The sequence below is a fragment of the Diabrotica undecimpunctata genome, chromosome 6 (genome assembly GCF_040954645.1).
Source record: "Diabrotica undecimpunctata isolate CICGRU chromosome 6, icDiaUnde3, whole genome shotgun sequence".
In the NCBI taxonomy this organism is placed as follows: domain Eukaryota; kingdom Metazoa; phylum Arthropoda; class Insecta; order Coleoptera; family Chrysomelidae; genus Diabrotica; species Diabrotica undecimpunctata.
Window position 1 is genome coordinate 43,171,264 of NC_092808.1, and position 21,817 is coordinate 43,193,080.

General features: G+C 32.0%; 1 protein-coding gene and 1 long non-coding RNA gene across 2 annotated transcripts in view; one reads left to right on the forward strand and one right to left on the reverse strand.

Moving 5' to 3' along the window:
• LOC140444316 (nephrin-like) overlaps window positions 1-21,817 on the forward strand; it is a 368,578-nt gene that overhangs the window by 232,070 nt on the left and 114,691 nt on the right. The window contains exon 6 of the mRNA XM_072536066.1: window positions 11,660-11,819. Within this exon, the coding sequence (XP_072392167.1) occupies window positions 11,660-11,819 (160 nt within the window). The remainder of the gene's footprint in view (window positions 1-11,659; window positions 11,820-21,817) is intronic.
• LOC140442642 (uncharacterized) lies at window positions 4,567-5,142 on the reverse strand. Its single transcript, XR_011951092.1, has 3 exons — window positions 5,027-5,142; window positions 4,741-4,863; window positions 4,567-4,677 (listed from the first exon to the last, which is right to left on the reverse strand). It is a non-coding gene; the product is annotated as an uncharacterized lncRNA (long non-coding RNA).

A 21,817-nucleotide genomic window follows, 5' to 3' on the forward strand; every position in this document is an offset into this window, starting at 1 on the left:
ATCAGACTCTGGTATTTTTAATCTGGGTATTCTTCCATTTTCCGCACCATCTTTTGTTAAAGAGTCCACTTCTTAAGGACGTAGGTGAATATCATAGATCATGTATGGAATGCAGTTACGCTCCATATAGTTGCTCCTATAACTATTTGGAAAAAACTTGAAGGGATTGTGTTGGCTAAACAAAACAGAATTATCTAAACAATAAAACACTGAAAACCTATGTTTTCATGACTTCTACAAAATTTATTGTAATTTATTATCCCTACGGATGTTTCGGCAAAGTGCCTTTCTCAGGTGATCTATTTTTGAAATGCTTTTACACTTAATAGACTACAACTAAATAAGATGTAGAGGGGAGAACTGTTTGTGTTAACTTGGTCATCCAGGATTATGTCTATATTTTTTAATTTGTTAATTTCTATAGATTCTAATAAAGAAAGCCCTTTATTTTGAATGTGAATGGAATTGATCATTAAAATAATTATTATGGTCTAGAAGGTGAAGTGCGTACGTAGACTCTGTTTTTATTTTATTGAAAGCCCTTTTGTGTTTTAAGTTCTACTAGTTTGAACGATGTAATTTTTTGGGCAGTGTACATCACTGTGCAAGTGCTTTTTCTTTTGGCTCTTGTTCTCAATATATTTGCCTATGTTGTTGTTTATTCTAGAAAGGATATGCAATACATATTACTTTCAAAATTGTATAGCTGAATTTATTGGCCCAACTTTATACGATTTAAATCTTATTTTTAAGTTTTAATCGTTCCTTTAAAAATAAAGATACTCTTACACGGCTTATAAAAAGTCGATAATTTTATTAAAAGTTGGTTAAAATGTTCAAAAATTCATTAGTATACCTCAACTAGAACAAAAAAAAATAAACATATTTTGGAATGCGCAAATAATATTAGAGATGTAGAAATAACCTTTTATTTAAAGGATATTTGAACTATATAGACCCAGCAAATTCTGTATAAAAAATTAAAACATTGTTTAAGTATTAAGGAAATATCCGTGGGTTGGTCAATTAACAAACATGTAGAAATTCTTAAGTATACAGTAGCAATCAAACTTTTAGCTACCCCAGGCAATCCTGCTTACTAATATGCTGCTAACCGATGTCTTTATATGTTAAAATGTCAATATATATGTCATTAAGTTAAATAATTAGTAAATTAAAATGTTATAAAGCTTATAGATTAGCTATTCATTCAGTTTACGTTTAAAACCTTTATTGTAGTACAGATTTGCTTCATTTTTCTAAAAAACACCTCGACCTCTACTTATCATCAGCTTTTGAATGAAAATTATTAAATATGCATTTACTTCCTGCCAGTTTGTTTACACCGATACATTAACACTTTCCAAACTAGAAATAATTGTAGCAGCGATTCTTACAAAGAATTGATGATGTGGTTAGAATAAGGGGCTAGAGGCTTATGGGCCCGTCTTCCGGAGAACACGTCAGTCAGTTGTTTTCTGTCAGTCCACTAAATTTTTCGATGGACTAAAAAACTAAAATATTACGGTTTTTTACGTTGGCACAACACTTTTTTAGTGAAGTGAATCGGAATAGTGATTAACTAATAAATTGTCAGTGCCAGTCTTGTCCTTGTCATTTAACCCTATTTTTGATATTCAAAATAAAAAACAAATATTTTTTTGAACAATTTTTAATTTTTGAGATGCACGCGATATTAAATGTAGGTGCCTTTATTGATGATGAAGAAGACGAAGACATAGAAGATGCCCTTTTTCTTCACATCTTGCACGACTATACGGCCTTTTTAATTTTGATACCGTTAAAAATATTTTTTTGAATTTGAATGGAATTTGAATTAAATTCCACCTTTCTCGATGGTCGTTAGGGTTCTAGCCTACGACTTCCTTCAACAAGAACAAATCATCTCCATTGCTGAAGTGAAGTAGTTTTCTACTGCTTTCCATTATTTATAAAAATCAAAACAAATATACTTAACCACAAATGTAAAAATACACGTACCACGTGTGCTCATGAAATGTGGATATTGAAATTTTGGTAATCGGGTAAGATTCCCTTGCGCATTCGGTTACCTTCGGCTCGATAGGGATGCGTATGAACGTAACGTACCAGTCCGTTACGTTAGGTAATACGTATCTAGATACGTTAGTTCAACCATTAATGCGCATGCTTATATGTCAAAAAGATACGTTACGTATACGTATTTGCTTGCACAAAAACTCTCTACTGTTTACTCGTTTTTATGACGTTGTCATCCGTAAACTACCAATTAGCCTAGATAACTGTCAGTTCCGTAATGGACCAAGGTGGGTTATTTATAGTCCTCCGTAAAGTTTTTATAAACTTAAGAGAAAATGCTAATGCTAATTATGACACCTAATAGCGCAGTAGTATACCGACAACTATTAATTATTTGAGATTTTTAGGAACAAAAGTATTTAGAAAATCGTATTAAATGCAATGTTCTGGATACTTTTTATCCACTCTTGGTCCTTCTAGGGTTAAGAATTTTGTTAAAAAGGGTATGTTTATTATAATCGTCAAAGTTGTTGAGGAGGATATGGCCTATATCCTTATTTATTATAATCACAATTATTAACTGTTATTTTGTAAATATTTAAATTAGGTAAATTAGGCCAAGAAATCAAATTGTTTAGAATTTCTTGCATTCCATTCCGTAATTTATAAATCGAATATTTTTGTTTCATATACGATATACTTACAAATTTCCCTTTTCTGTTTGTTGTCTTGGATATTGTTTACATACTATTCGTTACTCTAATAACCCTTAATAAGTTCGAAGCGAGATGCTACATCATAAGATACAATCTATATCATGTATATGTCACCAATTTAGCGAGTCAGGTATAGTATGCAAACACTAATCAAATACTCTTGTGATATTACTTCCGAGAAAACATTATTTTGTATAATAATGCCATAAGCAAATTATCAGAATTTGTAAATGTAGGTTAAACTAATTAAAATTAAAATAATAGATGATATAAATGCTTGGCTTAACAATTAAATATACTAATCTTAACAAACCAAAAATATTTTTGAGGGACATATATTATGGAGAGATCCCAGCAACAATTCAATGAGCTACCGAACCCACAGTAAGTGATAAACGGAATGTACAACTCCGTTCGCTGTCTTTGCGCATCATAGTTGTGCGAATTAAATCAAAGCGTTTAAATCAAACGTAAGTCTTTTCTAGATTCATGAAATAATTAGGAAATGTTTAATATCCCGTTAAACGTATTTATAGTGACTGTTTTTGATTATTTATTGTACTGGATGTTAAAAACTCATTATAGAATTGTTTTGAACGTAATTTTGAGTTTTCTACATATTCAACGTTATTATGATTATTGGAAGAAACGCTCTATTTGAAATACTGTTGTCGAGAAAGATGGACCCAAGATCAAACAGCTTAAATTTTCATATTTATTTATACACCAAAGCAGCCAACAGCTGAAGCCAGTTACTGGATGAAAAAAAGTTTTCATTCAAAATACAATATTAAACATCGTTTACAAATTTACATCTTATACATATGACATTCAATTTTTAAGCTTAAGCATAAGAAAATGCCCTAAAAGATAAAAAACTCTTGTGCATGCTTTTCGAACTAAGTTACTAACACAAAAAAATTAATTAAACTTTACAAAAAAAAAACAATAAAAACAATGAAAAATTTCGAAAATACATTAATTTGTAGAAAATTTAAAGGGTGTTATAAATTAGTGCTCAATCTATTAGGCTAAAATAATAGGACTTTCTTTATGTCGCATACCTAGAGACTTAGTATTTATTTTTTATACTAGCTGGTTTTTATCATTTTTTTTTACTTGTGTATCGAACTTCTATGTAGTTTCCAAAATAAAGTGTGGAAAGTTATGTGTAAAAGGTTTAATTTTTTTTAACCTAAATAATGGATCAATTACTTTGTTACAACCTATTTCCACAAATAATATGACTAAATGACTAAATTATTAAAATAAATAGAAAAAAAAAACAAAATATCAAAATTATATATTTCCCTCACTTTCAGAATCCGAGCTATCTCCAGGATTTTCTGGTTTATGTACACACAAAACCTTCTGGTTTATGTACACTTTTGCTATTAGTGTCTTTCCAGGAAGTTGTTTTATTTCCTTTTGAATAAATTCATGTTTCATCAAAAAAAAAGTTCTCTTGGATGAACACTTTCCAGGTTTTCAAAGTACTTACGAACGAATTTTGCTCTTAAAGCAGCAATATTAGTTCATTCGAATAATGATCTTCGATTGTCATCCTTTTTATATTTAAATCCTATATCTCTCAGTACAATGCTCAAGAAGGTTTTCCTATAGTAACAACTTCTTTTTCCTCTAATTCACATTTCAAACTTTGTAGACTAACATACTTTTCTATAAGAAAAAATAAAAACTAGTAATAATAGTGAAACTTTATTTCAGAAGTGTTAATTTTGATGTGAAACATCTATTGGCTGGGGTATAAACCAGATCGATCAACTCATACTTACTTTGTAGGTACATGTTGTACACTGTGTTTCATATTGCCATTTTAGTTTCTTCAGGCAGATCAGTTGTCTTGCTTTTACGACGACGTCTACTTTTGCCTGGACTTTTGCCTTGGACGCCGTGATATTTTCAAGGCAGCAGCTACCCTCTTAAATTAAAAACAATTTCATGATAGGTAAATAATTAAACAACATACAATTTATTACAATACCTCTTGAATACAAGCCAAATATGCTAATAAGCGTCCTCCGTTCCTTTTTTCCAACTCAAAATATCCATACAAATTCAGCATAAGTTGCTGAGATTGAGAATTTAATGTATTTCCAGGCATATTCTAAAAATAAAAACCTTGAAAAAATATTCTGTTTGATATTTGTTTGATAATTATGACAACAAATAATGTTTTATATCGATCCGTTAGACAAAGTTTTAGCCAGATTAAAAATTGATACGTCAAATTAAAGGTTAGAAAATTTAACTGCAAAATTTATACTTACATCAAGGAATCCAACACTAAGTGAACAGTTAGTCGTTATAACAACTCCTTTTGAGAAAATTTATAAACTCAAGGCACAAAAGTGTAATGGAAAATTAAACAATATGAATATAATTTTTGTAAACACCACAACGCTGTGAAGTTGACAATAAGCAGGTTCAGTGATGAGAATTTATCACAGACTGTTGTTATATTACTGTCTTTGTCTGATGTATTATTTAATGTTGGACAAGTGGCTTAATTTCAACATTTTATATTCTGTGAGTAGAAATGAGACAAAATTTAAAAATAGTTCTTGAATGATTTCATACATGTGCAAAGATACAGCGAACGAACTGTATGTATGTATAGAAGTAATAATATCTATAGCAATCATATACCAGAAAGGAGAACGTTTCAAAGAAAGGTAGGTTTATTTGATACATACATAGTCATACAATAAAGAAAAATAAATGCAAGCAACGGTTAAACCCAACAAGAGGCTCAGAATAGAGAAAAAAATACAAAAAAAAAACTAAAAGAAAATGTGAGACTAAAATGATGAAAGAGTTGGAAACCCTTAAAAACCACATTACATGAAACTGTATTACAGAAATATAAACGACACAAAAAAGAATTGAAACCGAGACTAAAATAATTATATAGAGACAGCGATAGAAACATAGCAGCTACTAAAGATAACATCCTTATGAGATGGATTTAGCATTTTATAAATATGTTATGCACTGATGACGATAACGTTAATTCTCCCGTATAACTAAGCTCTGATAAAAATGAGAACAAATTCAATTCACCATCTTTACAACAAAAAATTTAAACTATCAAAAAAATGAAAAACAACAAAACACCAGATAGATGAAGTTCCAGCAAATCTGATTTGGGATGAGCAACTAATGAAGCAAGTCCAAGAGATTATAGCAGGAGTATGGTAAAAACAGGAAATTCCTGAGGAATGGAACATTGGTTCGCTATGACCACTACACAAGAAAGGCGATGAACAGCTTAAATTAGATAATTACAAAGGCATACAAGTTTTAAACACGATGTATAAGATACACTGCAATATAATTTACATAAGTCTGAGCCCGTACAATCAGGAAATTCTTGGCGAATATCAAAGTAGATTTAGATCTGAACAGTCCACAGAAAACCAGATTTTTGTATTAAGATGAAGATCGATCTTGAAAAAATCAGAGAATTTGATATCGACTCCTTTCACCTTTTTGTAAATTTCAATGCAGCTTATGATAGCGTTGCACAAAGTAAGGTATATGAAGCAATGCAACACTTTGGAATTATTGTTAAACTGATAAGATAAGTAACAATAGCAATGCCAAAAGTTACATGCAAAGTAAAAATCCAAAATACCTACTATGAATAATTCAGTAAAGAGTAAGACAGGATAATGCTGGGATTCCTCATTTTTAATACTGCCGCCCTTGAACAAAATCCAAAGCTTATAATTGTACCAAGGTACAATCTTAAATAAATTTTTTCAAATATTAGCATACACAGACAGCGTGAACCTTGTTAAACGTACTTCGCATAAATCCAAAGAGATGTGCGTTGAACTTTCTAACGCAGCAGGAATATGCAGCGCAAGTTAAAGACATGGAACGTGAGTTTAAGGTGCGTAAGCAACATAGTATCTAAAGAGATAAACCAAGTTACAACGGAATAATCAAACACTTTACAATTCACTGCCCAACAACGAAGACAAAAATCATCATACATAAAATCTCAGTAGTTCCAGCTCTAGTTTTCGTTTGTGAGACATGATTCCTTCCTAACACAGATGAAAATATGCTATTATTATTCGAGAAAAATTAGGTCTTGAAGAAAATACTAGGTCTAACAAATGAAAATAAAACCTTGCGTCGGCATCGCCGATATAACTGTGAAATATACTACATAAATATAGAGAATTAGTCGAACTAAAGATATATCCACTGCAATAAAAATAAGAAACATGCGTGTGGCAGAATATTTACCCAGAACAAATTAGAGCTATTCTAAACGACGTATTTTTTTGGCGAATTCTAAGGGGAACTAGATGAAGAGATAGGCCAAGGTTGAGATGAAGGGATAGTGTAGATAATGATGATAAGAAGATCGGTGTTGTCAACAGGAATTAAGCTTAACAGAATATAACCGAATAGAGATATTAGTTTAGGAATATAAAGGCTCAACTAAGGCCGTAATACAATGATGATGACGGTAATTTGTAAAATACATTTACTTTTTTTAAATAAGTTTTAAATATTTTTTTATCATATGAAGCAACAAAAGCTCAGGAGACTTCTCCTGGATGACGAGTTAAGTGAACTGCAAATTCATGCTTAATGGAATCTATTGAATGGTATTGAAAAACACCATATTTCTCAATTTTTACGTAGAGAAAAGAAGTTGAAAAAAGACGATTGCATTTTCTCTCCATTCGAGCTTCACCGTTGTTCTACACTTGTTTCGACGTTTCATCTCTCATCACGAACACTTGTTGTAGCTCGAACTGAAATTAAATTTTCTTTATTTATAGGAGCATTATAGTAACATAACATGCTTGAGTGCGCTGATAGCGACCCTATACGAAGCAGTAAGACCTCTTTTTGATGGCGAATTAGGTTAAATGATTTAGATGATTTTTAATCGAGAGTAAAATATTTTTATTTCTGACAAAATTATGAATGACTAGAATTAAAAATAATTTTAAAATGTTTAGCAGTGTTTACTTACAATTAAAAACGATTTTTTGTACATTTTCTCTGCAATAAAGTTAAAAATGAAAGTTCGTGCATTAATTCAATACATTTTAATAATTTTAAATTTAATGAAAGAATTCTAAATAAAATTAAATTTTAAAATCTACTGAGAATATTAAAAAATGTTAAAATTTAATTGAGTATCCTAAATTTATACGTTTTTCTATAATAATTTTTTTCTTCAAACGTCAAATAATGATGACATTACTTATCTAACTTGATCCTGTCAAAGTTTGATGTCTCCACCGGCAGCAGTTTTTTTTTTCCCATTTCTTTACGGCGGAGGGAAAAATGTTGTCATGGCAACAATATGAAACATGTCACAAAGCAACAATACAAATGTCATTAACAACAACATGTCATTAAACATCATTTTTATTTATAGTAATATTAAAAGTACAATTAGTTAATGAGGAATTTTCAAAATTGAAATCGTGCAAAAATGTTCCCGACTCTTGATACGCATTGGTAATTGTTGATGATACTGATGGTTGAGAACAACTTTCAGCAATCATTCCCGATGTTGGCGAATCATGAGGGTTTAAAATTGTTTGAGCATTATCGTTCTTATTTCTTATTGAATCCTCTATATATCCTTCGGCAACCGTGCTTGATTTCCAGCCCCCATGTCGTTTGAGGCATTCTAGATTTCCGCCTCCATCAATTAAAAGTGTTGCTGAAGTTCGTCGTAAAGAGTGACCCGTGTATGCGCTTGCATCGTTTAAATTTAAATAACTAGCTACTTTTTGGGCTACTGCGCTGATTGAATGTATTCCCATGACGCTTCGGTAACACTTTCCATTTTGGTACTTGATAAAAAATCGGTTTTCTGTGACATTTTCAGGCCACAGTGATGCATACTTTTTATAAAGTTTAATGTAGTTTTGACCAATTATCGTAAAAGATCTAATTTGTCGTGTTTTACTCTCTGGGATTTTGATAATTATTACATTTTTTTTATCCTCAATGTCCACAGTCTTCATTTTTACCATTTCGTCGCATCGACAGGCGCCGGTAACCCCAATTAACAAAACAATCTGAAATATTTTTATAATTTAGTAGAGTATACTACATGCTTTGCAATATAATTTTTTTTTTTAATCCTAAATACAACTTATCTGGTGCTTCAAACAAAAATTTATCAAACTCGTCTTTAGTGAAAACTTTAGACTTCTTTGCAGTATATCCTTCGCTTGTTTTTTTTTCAGAAAGGCACGTAACTTTAAAAATTTGCTTATATCCACATTTTTTCTAATAACTTACTCGGATTTTATCATAGAGTATCGTGACCACATTGTAGAAGATTTCCATTTATTTTCATTTTCCATTATAATAAAATATGCCAGTAAAACGTCTTTGGTAACTTGCCGTACTCCTCTTGTATCGCACCACTCTTGGAAGTGCTTGTACGCTAACCGATACTTTATTCCGGACTTGGAAGGCCCCAAACGTGCTACTGCATCATTAGTAGCGGACTCAATTTCGTTTAGGTTTTCCATTTTCCCACTAAATTTGCGCTTGCGGTTGCAACAACAATAAGCTGTCTCTAATAATTGCAAACAACAATGTCAAACAACTGTAACCAGGGAGACGCAAATCCCACCGACGAGTTAATTATTTTAATTTCTAACATCTAGACGACTTTGATAGTTGTCACAGTTAATTTCGAGTAAAAATAGCGTATGAATTGTAATATTTATGGTTGAAAATTGTTACGTTTGAAGAAAAAATAGTATACTTTATTCGGCAAAGAAGCGACTTTTCTTGACTTGCCCTCTATTACGCGCCTCACTTCGTTAATTACGAGAATTAAGTTAATTTAGATTGATCGGGTGCGACTTTTTTGGATTTTTTAGTTTTATGCGTTTTATGCACTTTTGCATCGGGTGAAGGCATTTTTATATCTTTGATGAGTAAGCTAGTAGATGTGTTTTTTTCTTGAGAGGTAGAATAGCTGAAGTCAGAACGAGTTCGTTTCTGACCAGTGGTAGGAGGAAGAAATCCATAGTTTGCGGCAATAGAAGTGGTGGATATATCGACACTGTTGATATGTTTTATCTGTTGACTGGGAACCGTATTTTGTGTTGTGTTTGGTGGTCCATATTGTTTAATATTGGGGTAGCAGGAATGGGGTCAGCTGAGGACGTTTGTTCATTTAGGAGAGGATTGCTAGGGAAATGTCGACAGGTATTTGCTATATGTCCATGTTTTTGGCATAGAAAATATGCCATTTTGTCGGTGAAGAGAAATATTCTGTACGATGTTGACAGTTGTTTGCTATATGTCCATGTTTTTGGCATAGAAAATATGCCATTTTGTCGGTGGAGAGAAATATTCTGTACGAATTATTGTCAAATGGAGTTATTAATGAAGTTTTAATTTCGAGGCTATCTGTGGTCGGAGTAATGTATACCTGTCTTCTGAAGCTCTTAATATGCGTAAATTCATCACCGGGGATTCCAGCTCTAATATATGACACTGGTGAAGCAAGTTGAAGACCTAGATCTTGAAGGTGTTTTTCTATAATTTGATGAGGTATTGATGGACAGACGTTGGAGATTATTAGTCTTTTGGCTGGGATAACCAGTCTTCTTACGGGTAGTTCTACAAAGTTGATTGTAATCGAAGGGTATTCTGTTAAAATATGTTCGACAAGTTCAGGATTTGTTAAGTAGATGCATATCCGATTATTGGAAACTCTTGAGGCAAAGCATATGTTTTTGGGGTTAACAATGCTACCTATGGCTTTGACGTAGTCAAGTAGTAATAAGTTTGGTTCAGCATGTATTAATATGGTTGATCTTTTTTGGGATATTTCGGTTTGGGTTTTGTTATAGAAGCAGTTGCATATGAATTTGGATTATTACTGATGATGTTGTTTCCAGACATGGTGTTGCTAACTGTAGGAAAACATTGATTTAAGTTGTTACTCATGTAGTCAAAATTAACTATTTTTGGTTTTCTTGTAATAAAGTTTCGACTGATAGGCAGCAATTGTAGCGCATATCTGTGGTACTGGTTGCCTGGCTAATACTTCGCCGAACCAGTCCTCGATTGGACTGGCTTATGTCAAATGTGACAAAAAATGTCAACACAGCTGAATGTTTTGGTTAGAAAAGTATTAATAAACAATTTCTTACCGAATAATATTACAGCTCTTGATATTAAAAACTCTACACAACAATTACTAATTACTTTTTGTTGGTTAAATACTTTTAAAACTGGTATTTACCGCAATAAACAGCCAACTTTTACACTGATTCACAGAGTGGTGTGTACTTGTTCGAATGACATCCTTTTATTATTAATTTGATTAAATTTTACTATTAATTATCAAGTTTAAATTTAAACGATATATGACAGATAAATTATTTAGTTTTAAGGGGTTATAATGTGTAGACACCCTATTCTCAATTATTTTTGGTACATCCTATCTATACGCTGTTGCGATGGTGCTGTTAAATAAGCACATAATTAACATGTTTATTTAATTTATTTATCCTATCTTTAACTAATTTCAGCACGATTTATTATTCTCTCCACGATAAATTTATATAAAATTGTTTTGATATTATATTTGACCTTCACCATTAACACCCTTACTTTAGACTGTTCCTTTTACGCTTTTAATTAAGAAAGAAATCCAAAAACGCAATCTCCAACAATCAACGGACAAAACATAAAAGATTTTCCGCTCACCGAAAATTCCAACAGCCGAAAATCCTCTATATCAACTGTCCACTCTGCCATTAATAAAGATCAGCACACAAGACAATCCCAGTGACCACGCCATGCCTTTATGCCTCAGATGTCGCCATAATTCCCGCGTCCGGCCGAATAAAACAATTTATTTGATAAATGTTATTTTTTTGCAGGGTCAAGTGATGCAGGCCAACCAGAAGGGCGGTGTGATCATGAGCACGTTGGCGTTAGCCCTGCAAGGTGTGACCCGCAGCCAGGCGGGAAATTACTCATGTGTGGCGTCAAACGTCGAAGGAGACGGGGACAGCAACACGGTCGATCTGAAAATTATGTGTAAGTCCATGGAGGTAGTTTTAATCTGACATTAAGGAGGTCCTCTGGGGGATTTATTAATTTTTTGGTCGCAAAACTGAAGATTTATCGCGGTTCGCTCGATTGCGGAATTGCCTTTTAACGGACTCGACATGATAGTTAGTTACGGGCAGCCGAGAATTAAGAGATAAAGTTAAAAAAATTAATATCGAGAGAAAGTTGATTTATATACAGTATTTATTACAATTCGAAAGATCAGTTGTAAGCTATTATAAGCTTATCGCTGTATTAGTTCGTTACAAATATTTTTTTATTTTACTTAACTATTTTACAATCTGCCCTACATGAGAATTAAGCAAATTTAAGATAATTATAAGACTATATTACGTAATATATGTATACATAACCGTAAACGAGTATCTGTCCAGTGTTAAACAGTAGGCTTCTTTCTGTCTGATCTGTTAGTTAGCTGTTCTGCGAGTTGTCTAATCTGTCTGTTGTCATATTTTATTAGTTTTTAAAAATATTTCTTTGTAACGTTTCTTATTTCCTTTTTCACCATATACATATTTAGGTCATCACAAATTATTTTGTTGCGGATTTAGTAGAAAGTATTAAGTATTATTCAAATCATGAATGTGTTGCTTGTGTGAGTCCATTTAAAAAAAAAATAAAAAGAAATAAATTAGACTTACTCACAATCAATTTAATTTTACTACCTAAGACGACCGGTTTCGCTTTCTAAAATTTGCAAAGCATCATCAGGTCAGTGGTACAAAGTAAATTAAATGTTGAAATTATAAAAAGCCCATATTAGGCTGCTGTCTTATAAGGATATGGATCAAAAAAGTTATAGATCAAAAACAGGTTTTAGTAATTATGCCAATATTACATGTCTGTGTTTATTAATATGCATAAATTGCTTTAGCAGACAAAGTAACAACCCACAAATTGGTAAGAGAAAAAAATCTGTTGAATTGTAATAAATTAGAAATAAACAAAATACTACTTACATTCTGGTACAAGAGTTTTTATATAGTGATTGGTGATACATAGTTCAAACTATGCCGTATTACTGATAATGAGTGATTTTCGGTCAATATTGTAACTGTCTGACAACTTAGGAGGAAGTTTCTTGAGGGGAGGAATGTTAACAGAAGATATAGGAGTAAGGTATATGTTATTGTTTGTTGAAAGAAAATGTGATGTTTTATATTATTTAAATTATTAAAGTTATTTATATTTATTAAAGAGATATATTTTGAAATGTGTGTTAAATTATTGAAAATTTTTATACAGAAAGAGGACAGTTATATGACAATGAATGAAAGTACTTGTACTATTTTGTGGGTGATTTGTGGGTCACCCATGAGTAAAATTATAACAGCAAAAAAAACTGGAACACATTTATCAAACACACTGGAATCGAACAAAGAATGAACAACTAAATATACATTGTAACGATATATATATTGCCTACCTTATGGTATGGTTATGGGGTAGAAAATTGGGGACTGAGACTATGGGGGCGAAGATAGGGCAAGCAAAATAAACACTACTATGCGAACTGCACTCAGGGGGTTGTTGGAGAGCTGTGGTCGTGGATAAGTTGAAATAAATGGGTCGGATTGGGGTATCTACAGAATAAATGAAATAAAGGGGTACTTACACAAATCTCCTGGACACTTGGCAAATAGGGACAACAAGAAAAAGAACTTCTAGCTATTTGAAAGGAAAGGACGCCGCTTCGAAGAATCCTAAACTTGCCGGATTTAGGAAAAATATCCGTAAGATAAAAACACATAAAAGGGTTAGAAGATTATTCTAAAATAAAGCAAACAAAGTAGTTCAGAGAAATGGAATAAACATTTATTTCTGTCTCAAACAAACAGTTATCAAACATATAAGTGGCATAAAAAATATATTATATAAATAGTTGCCAAATACAGAATAAAAAAACTTACATGTGTTCGTTTACAAACTCCGTTTACAAAGGGGTTGGAGATACTACGAAACTTACAAATGTTATCGCACAGAGATTAACCTTTTTTTAAACAAACAAAACAAATGAATATCGAAAAGAACAAAGCTAGCTGTCATATGTTAACATTACATAAAAAAACAACAATTAAAATGACAGCTGTTAAACCATAAAATTTACAATTTATTAAATAGTACAATTCCTTTAAATTTTAACGAAAGCAATTATTGTTTTAGCAAAAAAATGTCTGTCTTTACTTTAAAATTAATATGCTAAATGTTACCTTGATTTCACTGTTTAGCACTTAACTTTCAAAAAAAATTGTTAACATCTATGGAACACCTATCTGGACATATTCTCCAACAGGACCAAAACAACCACTTCCATACTGACCATACTCAGGGACGAACAATCCAGATATGTAGAATTAATTTCTGTGGAGGAAGCAAGCTGACAACGGGGACATCCTATATGATAATTTTCCAAATTTCTTCAGTGCCGGTTCACAAATCTTATGGTGATTACTATGTTCTAAACTGCCATATTGCAGAGAGTATTATCACCTTAACCGGTCTTAAGACATAACACAAAAAAAAATCTTTCTACTCTGGCATCTCTTGCTTCACTCCATTGTAGCACGTCTGCTCTGCTTGGGGCTTAAATGTCGACCCCCTAATGCCTTACATTTTACAAATTTCAACGCAAAATAAATTTCCCTTTACGTCTCACAGCTAGTTTTTGCCTACAAACTTAAAACAAACAATCTACCCTTTTTTGACCTCGTTCTTAGCAACGAACCAACAAAAAAAACTTCTTGATTATTTACTTTTAAATTGGTTAACTAGAAATTTTTTACCTCACAATACATACAGAGAATAGGGGAATATTAATGTAAACAAAGACAAAAAAAATATTCTCAGTTAATACGTCTTAGAAAAACCGTATACCTGACTTGCAATATTATATTAGGGGACTCGAAACAACTTTTAAATATTCCAGTTTATTGCGTTTTAACGACGAAAGACAAAAACAGCTGAATACCAAAACTTGATTTTTAGAATCTCAACTTAAAATGCCATAATATATTGATCGTTTTAAAATTCATTTGCAAACAGAAAAACGAAAATATTCCACCAAATTTAAAACGCTACACCATATCTAGCTAAAAATTTCAATCTGATGCTAGAAGCAATTTAAAAATTTATACTAGATGCTAATGAGATTAATCATCAAAAAAAAAGGTCACCAGAGACCAATATCATAGAGCTAAACTTAAAATTGGTAAAAATATATAAAACAGACTAATCAGACCACTTAAAAAATAATTAAAGCGACGCCTTGCAAATATATTTATGTTGCTTATCAAATGCCGATTGTTTCATTGGGAAGTGGATTTTATACACCAGACCCAACGGAGATGACGTAACCCAATTGGGTACGAACTGATCGAGAAAAGGCTAACGCGTTCGCTAAATAAGTAGCAACTGCATTTACCCCTCACCTAACCATAATGGTACCAACCAACACAAAGAGTCACAAAGCTACTACTTATGACTTCCACTCTATCAAGCAAAGCACTAGTACTGCTGACGTATATATTTAACCGATTTGAAGAACTACTTAATTTTTTGTAGCTTCTAAATTTATACAAAATAATAGTTTTAAAACCTGTCAAACAACCAAATAATTTAGACTCATAGACCAATAACTCTATGTATGTCAAAACTATTCGAACGACTGCTATCATGTGACATTTAATTAGACATACGCAAGAAAAATACCTCTAGGAATAATCAAAACCATCGAAAATATCTACCAAAACAACCAAATAAAAGTATAAGTAGAAGAAGAACTAACCGACCCTATTGAAGCTGGCAATGGGATCAGACAGGGAGATTCTCTAAGTCTTCTATTGTTCAACCTGATTATGGATGAAATAATAAAGTAAGAACTAAAAAAGGATAGAATATTAAGATGTAAATTGGAGCTGGAAGGTCAGATAATAGAACAAGTGATGAAGTCTAAAAATCTATGCATCACATTATCTAGCTACGGAAAGCTCGAAACTGAAGTGGAAGATCAAGTGAATAGAACAAACAATGCCACAGGCTGCCTATATAAAACAATATGGAGAAATAAAAAAAAACAGTTAACGCGTCAGAAACAAGACCTAACACAGAGAGGACAAAAAGGATGTTTAAAACAGCAAAGATGAAAACACTTAGAAAATTTATGGTAAGACACTATGGGACACAGAAATACGACGGAGATGCAAAGTGGAGAACATCAAGAACTGGGTAAGAAATAGAAGAGTAGAATGAAACGATCCTATAAGCCGAATGACAACAAATAGAATAATAAAGATGGCAAGAGACGGTTCCCCAATAGGAAGACGATCAGTAGAAAGACCACGAAAACGATGGAACGACAACTTACTGGAGGTACATTGAAAAACAGACAGAGTCATGTCTATATAAAAAAAGAAGAGGAAGAGGAACAAGCACGCAGAATTATCAACAGAACAATCACAAACCTTGAATACAAGAAAATGTGCACTGCTCTCTATTCCTTAAAATCACCTGGGCATTTAATTGCACACAAATAAAAAAATATAAGTAGTACTAAGCGGAACACAGTTTGATTTTAGACATACAGTGTGATTTGCACTTATGTTTCAATAAAGATTTAAACTGCTTTGTTAATTTTCATTAATAAAATTATAATATTCCAGCGATACTTAAGTATTTTAATACCTATTTACAGTTTTTAACTAATACACATTAAATCAAATTTGATACATTACCAGAAATGTTGTGAATGTGAAAAATGTAATGCATTTTTTTAGTTTTTTTTACAACGTTAAAAAGCAGTGTGGGGTACCAACAAACCTAATTTTTATATTGATAAATCCTTTTAATACTTCCACAAGTAAATGTCTTACTTGTTTATATACTTCTTTTTAAAACTAATGAAAAACCTAATTTTTTTCTGACGGCTAGAGTCAAGAGACCTCTTTTCTAATGAATACGGATTTTCACTTAACACTTGATATCATTTAATGCTTAAGACGCACGTAGGATGAATGCTCGTATTTTATATTATAATCTTAAAACAAAAAAATTAAAGCTTTCTCGTGTTTCACGTCGACTCTGTCTGTTGTCTTTAGGAATTGTGAAACAACGAAATTAAAGTTTAGTCGAGTTGGGTATCTTTTATCTTCTTAATTTTATTATACCTCTCGTTATTATAGCTTTCCAAAAACAATGTAGCAATTAACCTAGTTAAAAAACTTTGTGTTTAAAAAAAATTTGTGGATTAATTAAATGACCATAATAATCTCATATTAGGAAAAACTTGATTTTAGTCACTATATAAAATTTAAGTTTAGGTTAAGTTATATTTAATACGAGTGAGAGCTTACCCACTCTTACACTCGAGGTAAGAGGTATATTGTGTTGTGGCTCATTCCTAGGTTAAAGTTGTCCTTTCAACCCAGCCTTTGTAACAAAGTCTATTGTGGCCTATCTGCGACGCCCGAATAATTGTTCATGCGCAAAACAGAAACTTTAAGTTAATTCCGCAAACTTTTAACGGTTGCTTTTGTGATTTGTTTATTGTCATTGCAAAAACCAAACGCACGTGAAATTGTAAGAGTTTAAAATCCAATTGTACGTTCGTAAGAATCATTGGTATAGGCGTGATTAGAACATACTGTCCTTTGTATTTTTCCTTAATAAATCATTGCCTTAATATCATTATTCATTCGCCTTTTTATAGTCAGTCTCGTTTCATTGCACAGTTGAGGTTGAATTATGTTACGCAGCATGATGACAATTGATTCTGCTTTAATTGTAAATTTTTAGGTGTTAGCCCAGGAAAATTAAATGGATTCAAAAACTGTGTAGGATAGTTGACTATGTGATCCTGATTTAAAAATATGTCAACTGATTTGAACGAAAATAACCTTTCCTGTTCAATAAAATTCAGAATGTTAGTATTCAGATAACTGACATCTGTATTTTTTGCCGCCAATATTGCTCGTCCAATTATAGTTTTTGAACTGGAGAGCTCTGTCCGAAAAAAACACGCTGAATGACCTCGGCTCAACAAATTAATAATAAATTTATTTGGGAATTACACTGAAAAGGTAAAATGGTAAGTGCAAACGTCACTACTATGCTCGATTCATAAACAATAAGAATGGCCGAAAACTGTAGAGTTTTCGGAGTGACGGCTTAATGTATGAGAGAGATAGGAGACCGGCTTTGTTCTCATCGCTAGTCCGTGGTGTTTACTGGGTGAGAAGTAACACTGGTTGACGCCTGGGCTCGTATTTTCGAATTCAATCGAATTTTTTCGTATACGGGTAAACTCGACTGAAAAATTTCGTGTACGAATCTGAATGTGTATTTTTGAACGTCCTTCGAAATGTTATACGTATACGAGAAGAATTTGCACCGGCAACACTGCACATTCGAACAAGTAAAACTCAAATATAAAAAAAGAAGAATAATTGGCAGTTTTACTTAACATATTTTACGGTTTTGTCATCTAAAACAATTTAGTAAATTAGCTCAAAGGAGTAAAAAAAGGACATGAAATATGGTAGTTCAGTGTCGGCCGAACAAAAAAAGAGCCATTTAATCCTAATAACTTCAGTGTGAGGGGATTTGTTAATCTGTACAATTTTTGAAATTGTACATTAGAATAGTTTTCCAGAAGGTTAAGAAAGGGATGGTAAACTCTACCTCTCTGTTCCGCTAATATTTCCGCCTCTACAAGGGCATTAACTATATCTCTTTCTTTGAAAAATTATTTAAACCAGCTATTGAAAACAAAGTTCAATGTAAAAATATTGTATACAACAACGATTAAAAACGATCAGCAGAAATCTTATCCGACTTTCACGGGCCCAATGACAACTGAAATAACAATTACTTTAATCGTATTCGAGCATCGATATTCGAATGGTTCAGACCCATTCGAGTCGCCGTATACGAAAAAATTCGTACACGCAGTGTTCGAAAATACACAAAATTGGATTTCGAGCGAATTTCTTCTAATTTCGTATGCGAAATAGGCTCGAATGAATTCGAAAATACGACCCCTGGTGGGGAGAACTGGTCTAATGATAATTGATCAGTTATCGACCAGGGATAAAATGATCAGATTACTAATATGGCTATTAAAACGTGGTTACTGATAGAAGGGTAAAGATTAAGAATGGTATTTTTTAATGCCACATCAAAAAAAAATAAAAAAAATTATGATGGATTACCCTTATCATCTAAGGGTACAAAAAATATATATCGACCATTTCTCAGTCCTACCAAATATACATATATAATTGCGTAAAAACCGATGTAGCCATTTCGGAGGAATATGGAAACTAACTCTGTGTCACTCTTATTACTACTAAAAAATAAGGACTGGTGATAAAAAGAGCGAACATTAAGAGTTGTATGTATATTTTAATGCCACATAAAAAAAATGAAAAGTTTTCTTTTCTCTAGATCTAGGATCTAGGATAAAAATCTAGGATCTTTTCTATGTGTAGTGAACTAATGATGCTTTTAAAAATAAAAGCGAAACGTATTCTTGACGACTTTTATTTGCCAATTATTGACCGATCAAACCTCTGCGATTCAACCCTTGAATGTATTTTAAATTTATATATATATATATATATATATATATATATATATATATATATATATACATATATATATATATATATATATATATATATATATATATATATATATATATATATATATATATATATATATATATATATATATATATATATATATATGTATATATATATACAAGAAATACTGGATATTATTGACTGTCGATATAAATAAACAACACAGTTTATTAGGGCTGCAGTCAGTAGGTTTGGCCGGGATGTTATAGAAACACTCTTTTGACTTTTGGTCGAGCTTTCGGAATTCTTTTATTCCTTCTTCAAGACACTGTAATTAGAAGAAAGTGTAAATATTTACAACATATCTCAAGGATTCCTGTATTCTGGCTAAGGAAAAAAACCATTCAAAACGTGTTTTCTTGGAAATGTGTTTCATAAAATCTAATACGTCTTGTATAAATAAAAAGTCAGACCTATATAAATTGAGCAACATTTATTGTTACTTACTGACAAAACATCAAAAATAAAATAAAGATTTACTTTTACATATACACACCGTAATACACCTGCATAGAAAACATGTTGCATACTATCAAGACAGGTTTAAGATACTACTTCCATTAATATAATAGCAAGAACTCCTAATTACTTTTTAATCACACTATTTTTGTTTTTTTCTGTTCTCTATGGATCAGTCAAAAAACACCATGAAAAGATGTCACTAACAAAATTTTAAAATTTTAACTTTCCAACTAAATTTTAAAATGTATATTGTCCATTATTTTAAATGTTATATTTTATATGTGTGTTTTTAATGTTGAGTGTCGTAGCTTTAGAAAAATAATCTCAACGACTATAAGAAAATGTCACACCGAGAGTGCAGTACGGCTAATATAGGAATGCACAATTGCCGGATTTCACGCCTTGTGCTTGGCGATACAAACAGGTCCAAGTGGTAGTCCCAGAACAGATAACAGAACCGTACCCAGATCTCTACGCCGGGCTCTGTTATTTAATATAAAATAATATATTGATAAAATAATTGCCTTCAAGTAACTAAATAAGAGGCATGAATTTGAATAAAAAGACCTTAAGTTTTTAGCGAGAATTTTATTATAAAACTGTATACTTTATTAAACTAACAAAAATGTATTTTAAATTACATTTCTTGATAGCTATAAATATACCGGGTGGAACCTCCGGTAACTCGATTTCCGTGCACCCAGCCCAATATCCAAGAAAAACTTTTTCTTTTATAAATATGTGAAAAATTATCAGGAACGGGAATAGCGAAAAAGCTTTGCACATTTTTTAATCCCGGTGATGTTATTAAAAAACAAGTTGCGCACTTGAATCGCTGCGAAATTTTAACACCTACTATGAAATTTTTTTTTTGTGGAAATCTGAAGTGCAGTTTTTGTCCTTGTTAAAACATAATGGTTTGTGTTATTCCATATGGGATAATGGTTTTCCTTGCCCACACTTGACCAGATGAGCAGGTATAAGGTTTATAGTGTAAGTTATTTAACATTATATTATATTTATACTTTATTAAACTAACAAATATATTTTATATTACATTTCTTGATAGCTATAAATATACAGGGTGGAACCTCCGGGAACTCGATTTCCGTGCACCCAGCCCAATATCCGAAAAGCCCATACTCTGATTGGACTGGTAAATGCATTTTATTGATTATACAGTGTAAAATAATCGAGGTTACTTACAGATATTCAATTAATTATACTAAAGTCATCCTCTACATCCGAGATGTCGGATTCGCTTTCGCTACTCTCCCCTGTGTTCGCGTGTATTATCAATTGGTCTACGTCATCTTGCAGGTTGTCCGCAGTTCACATCTCAGTTTCCGTTTTCTCAACAACATGAGTGACATAATTGCGCCAATTTTGCTTTGTGACGCGTGCGAAAACGTCGTCGATCAACTGGCGTACCTCGTCGTTTTTAAAAGTAGTATTATGGGTACCTACATATCGCTTAACTTGGTTCCACACCATTTCTATAGGATTCAATTCGCAGTGATATGGAGGAAGCCTTAAAATATAAACATTATGTTGTGAAGCTTACTCATCAAGATGATACTTATCGTATTGATCTTTAAAAGCACGCTCTGCTTCTAATAGCTCGGATTTCAAATAACACTCCTTGAAAAAAATGTCTTTTTCCACTAGCCATTCCTTGATTGCAGCTTTATTCCAGGAATTGTTAGGAAATCTCTCTTTACGGGAGTGGTACGATGCATTGTCCATTACAATGACATTCCTGCGACCAATATTTGGTAAATTTGATATAAATGTCTCCTTAAACCACGACTCAAAATATGCGGCATCCATTTCATCGTGATAGTCGCCATCATTTTTCTTTGCCAG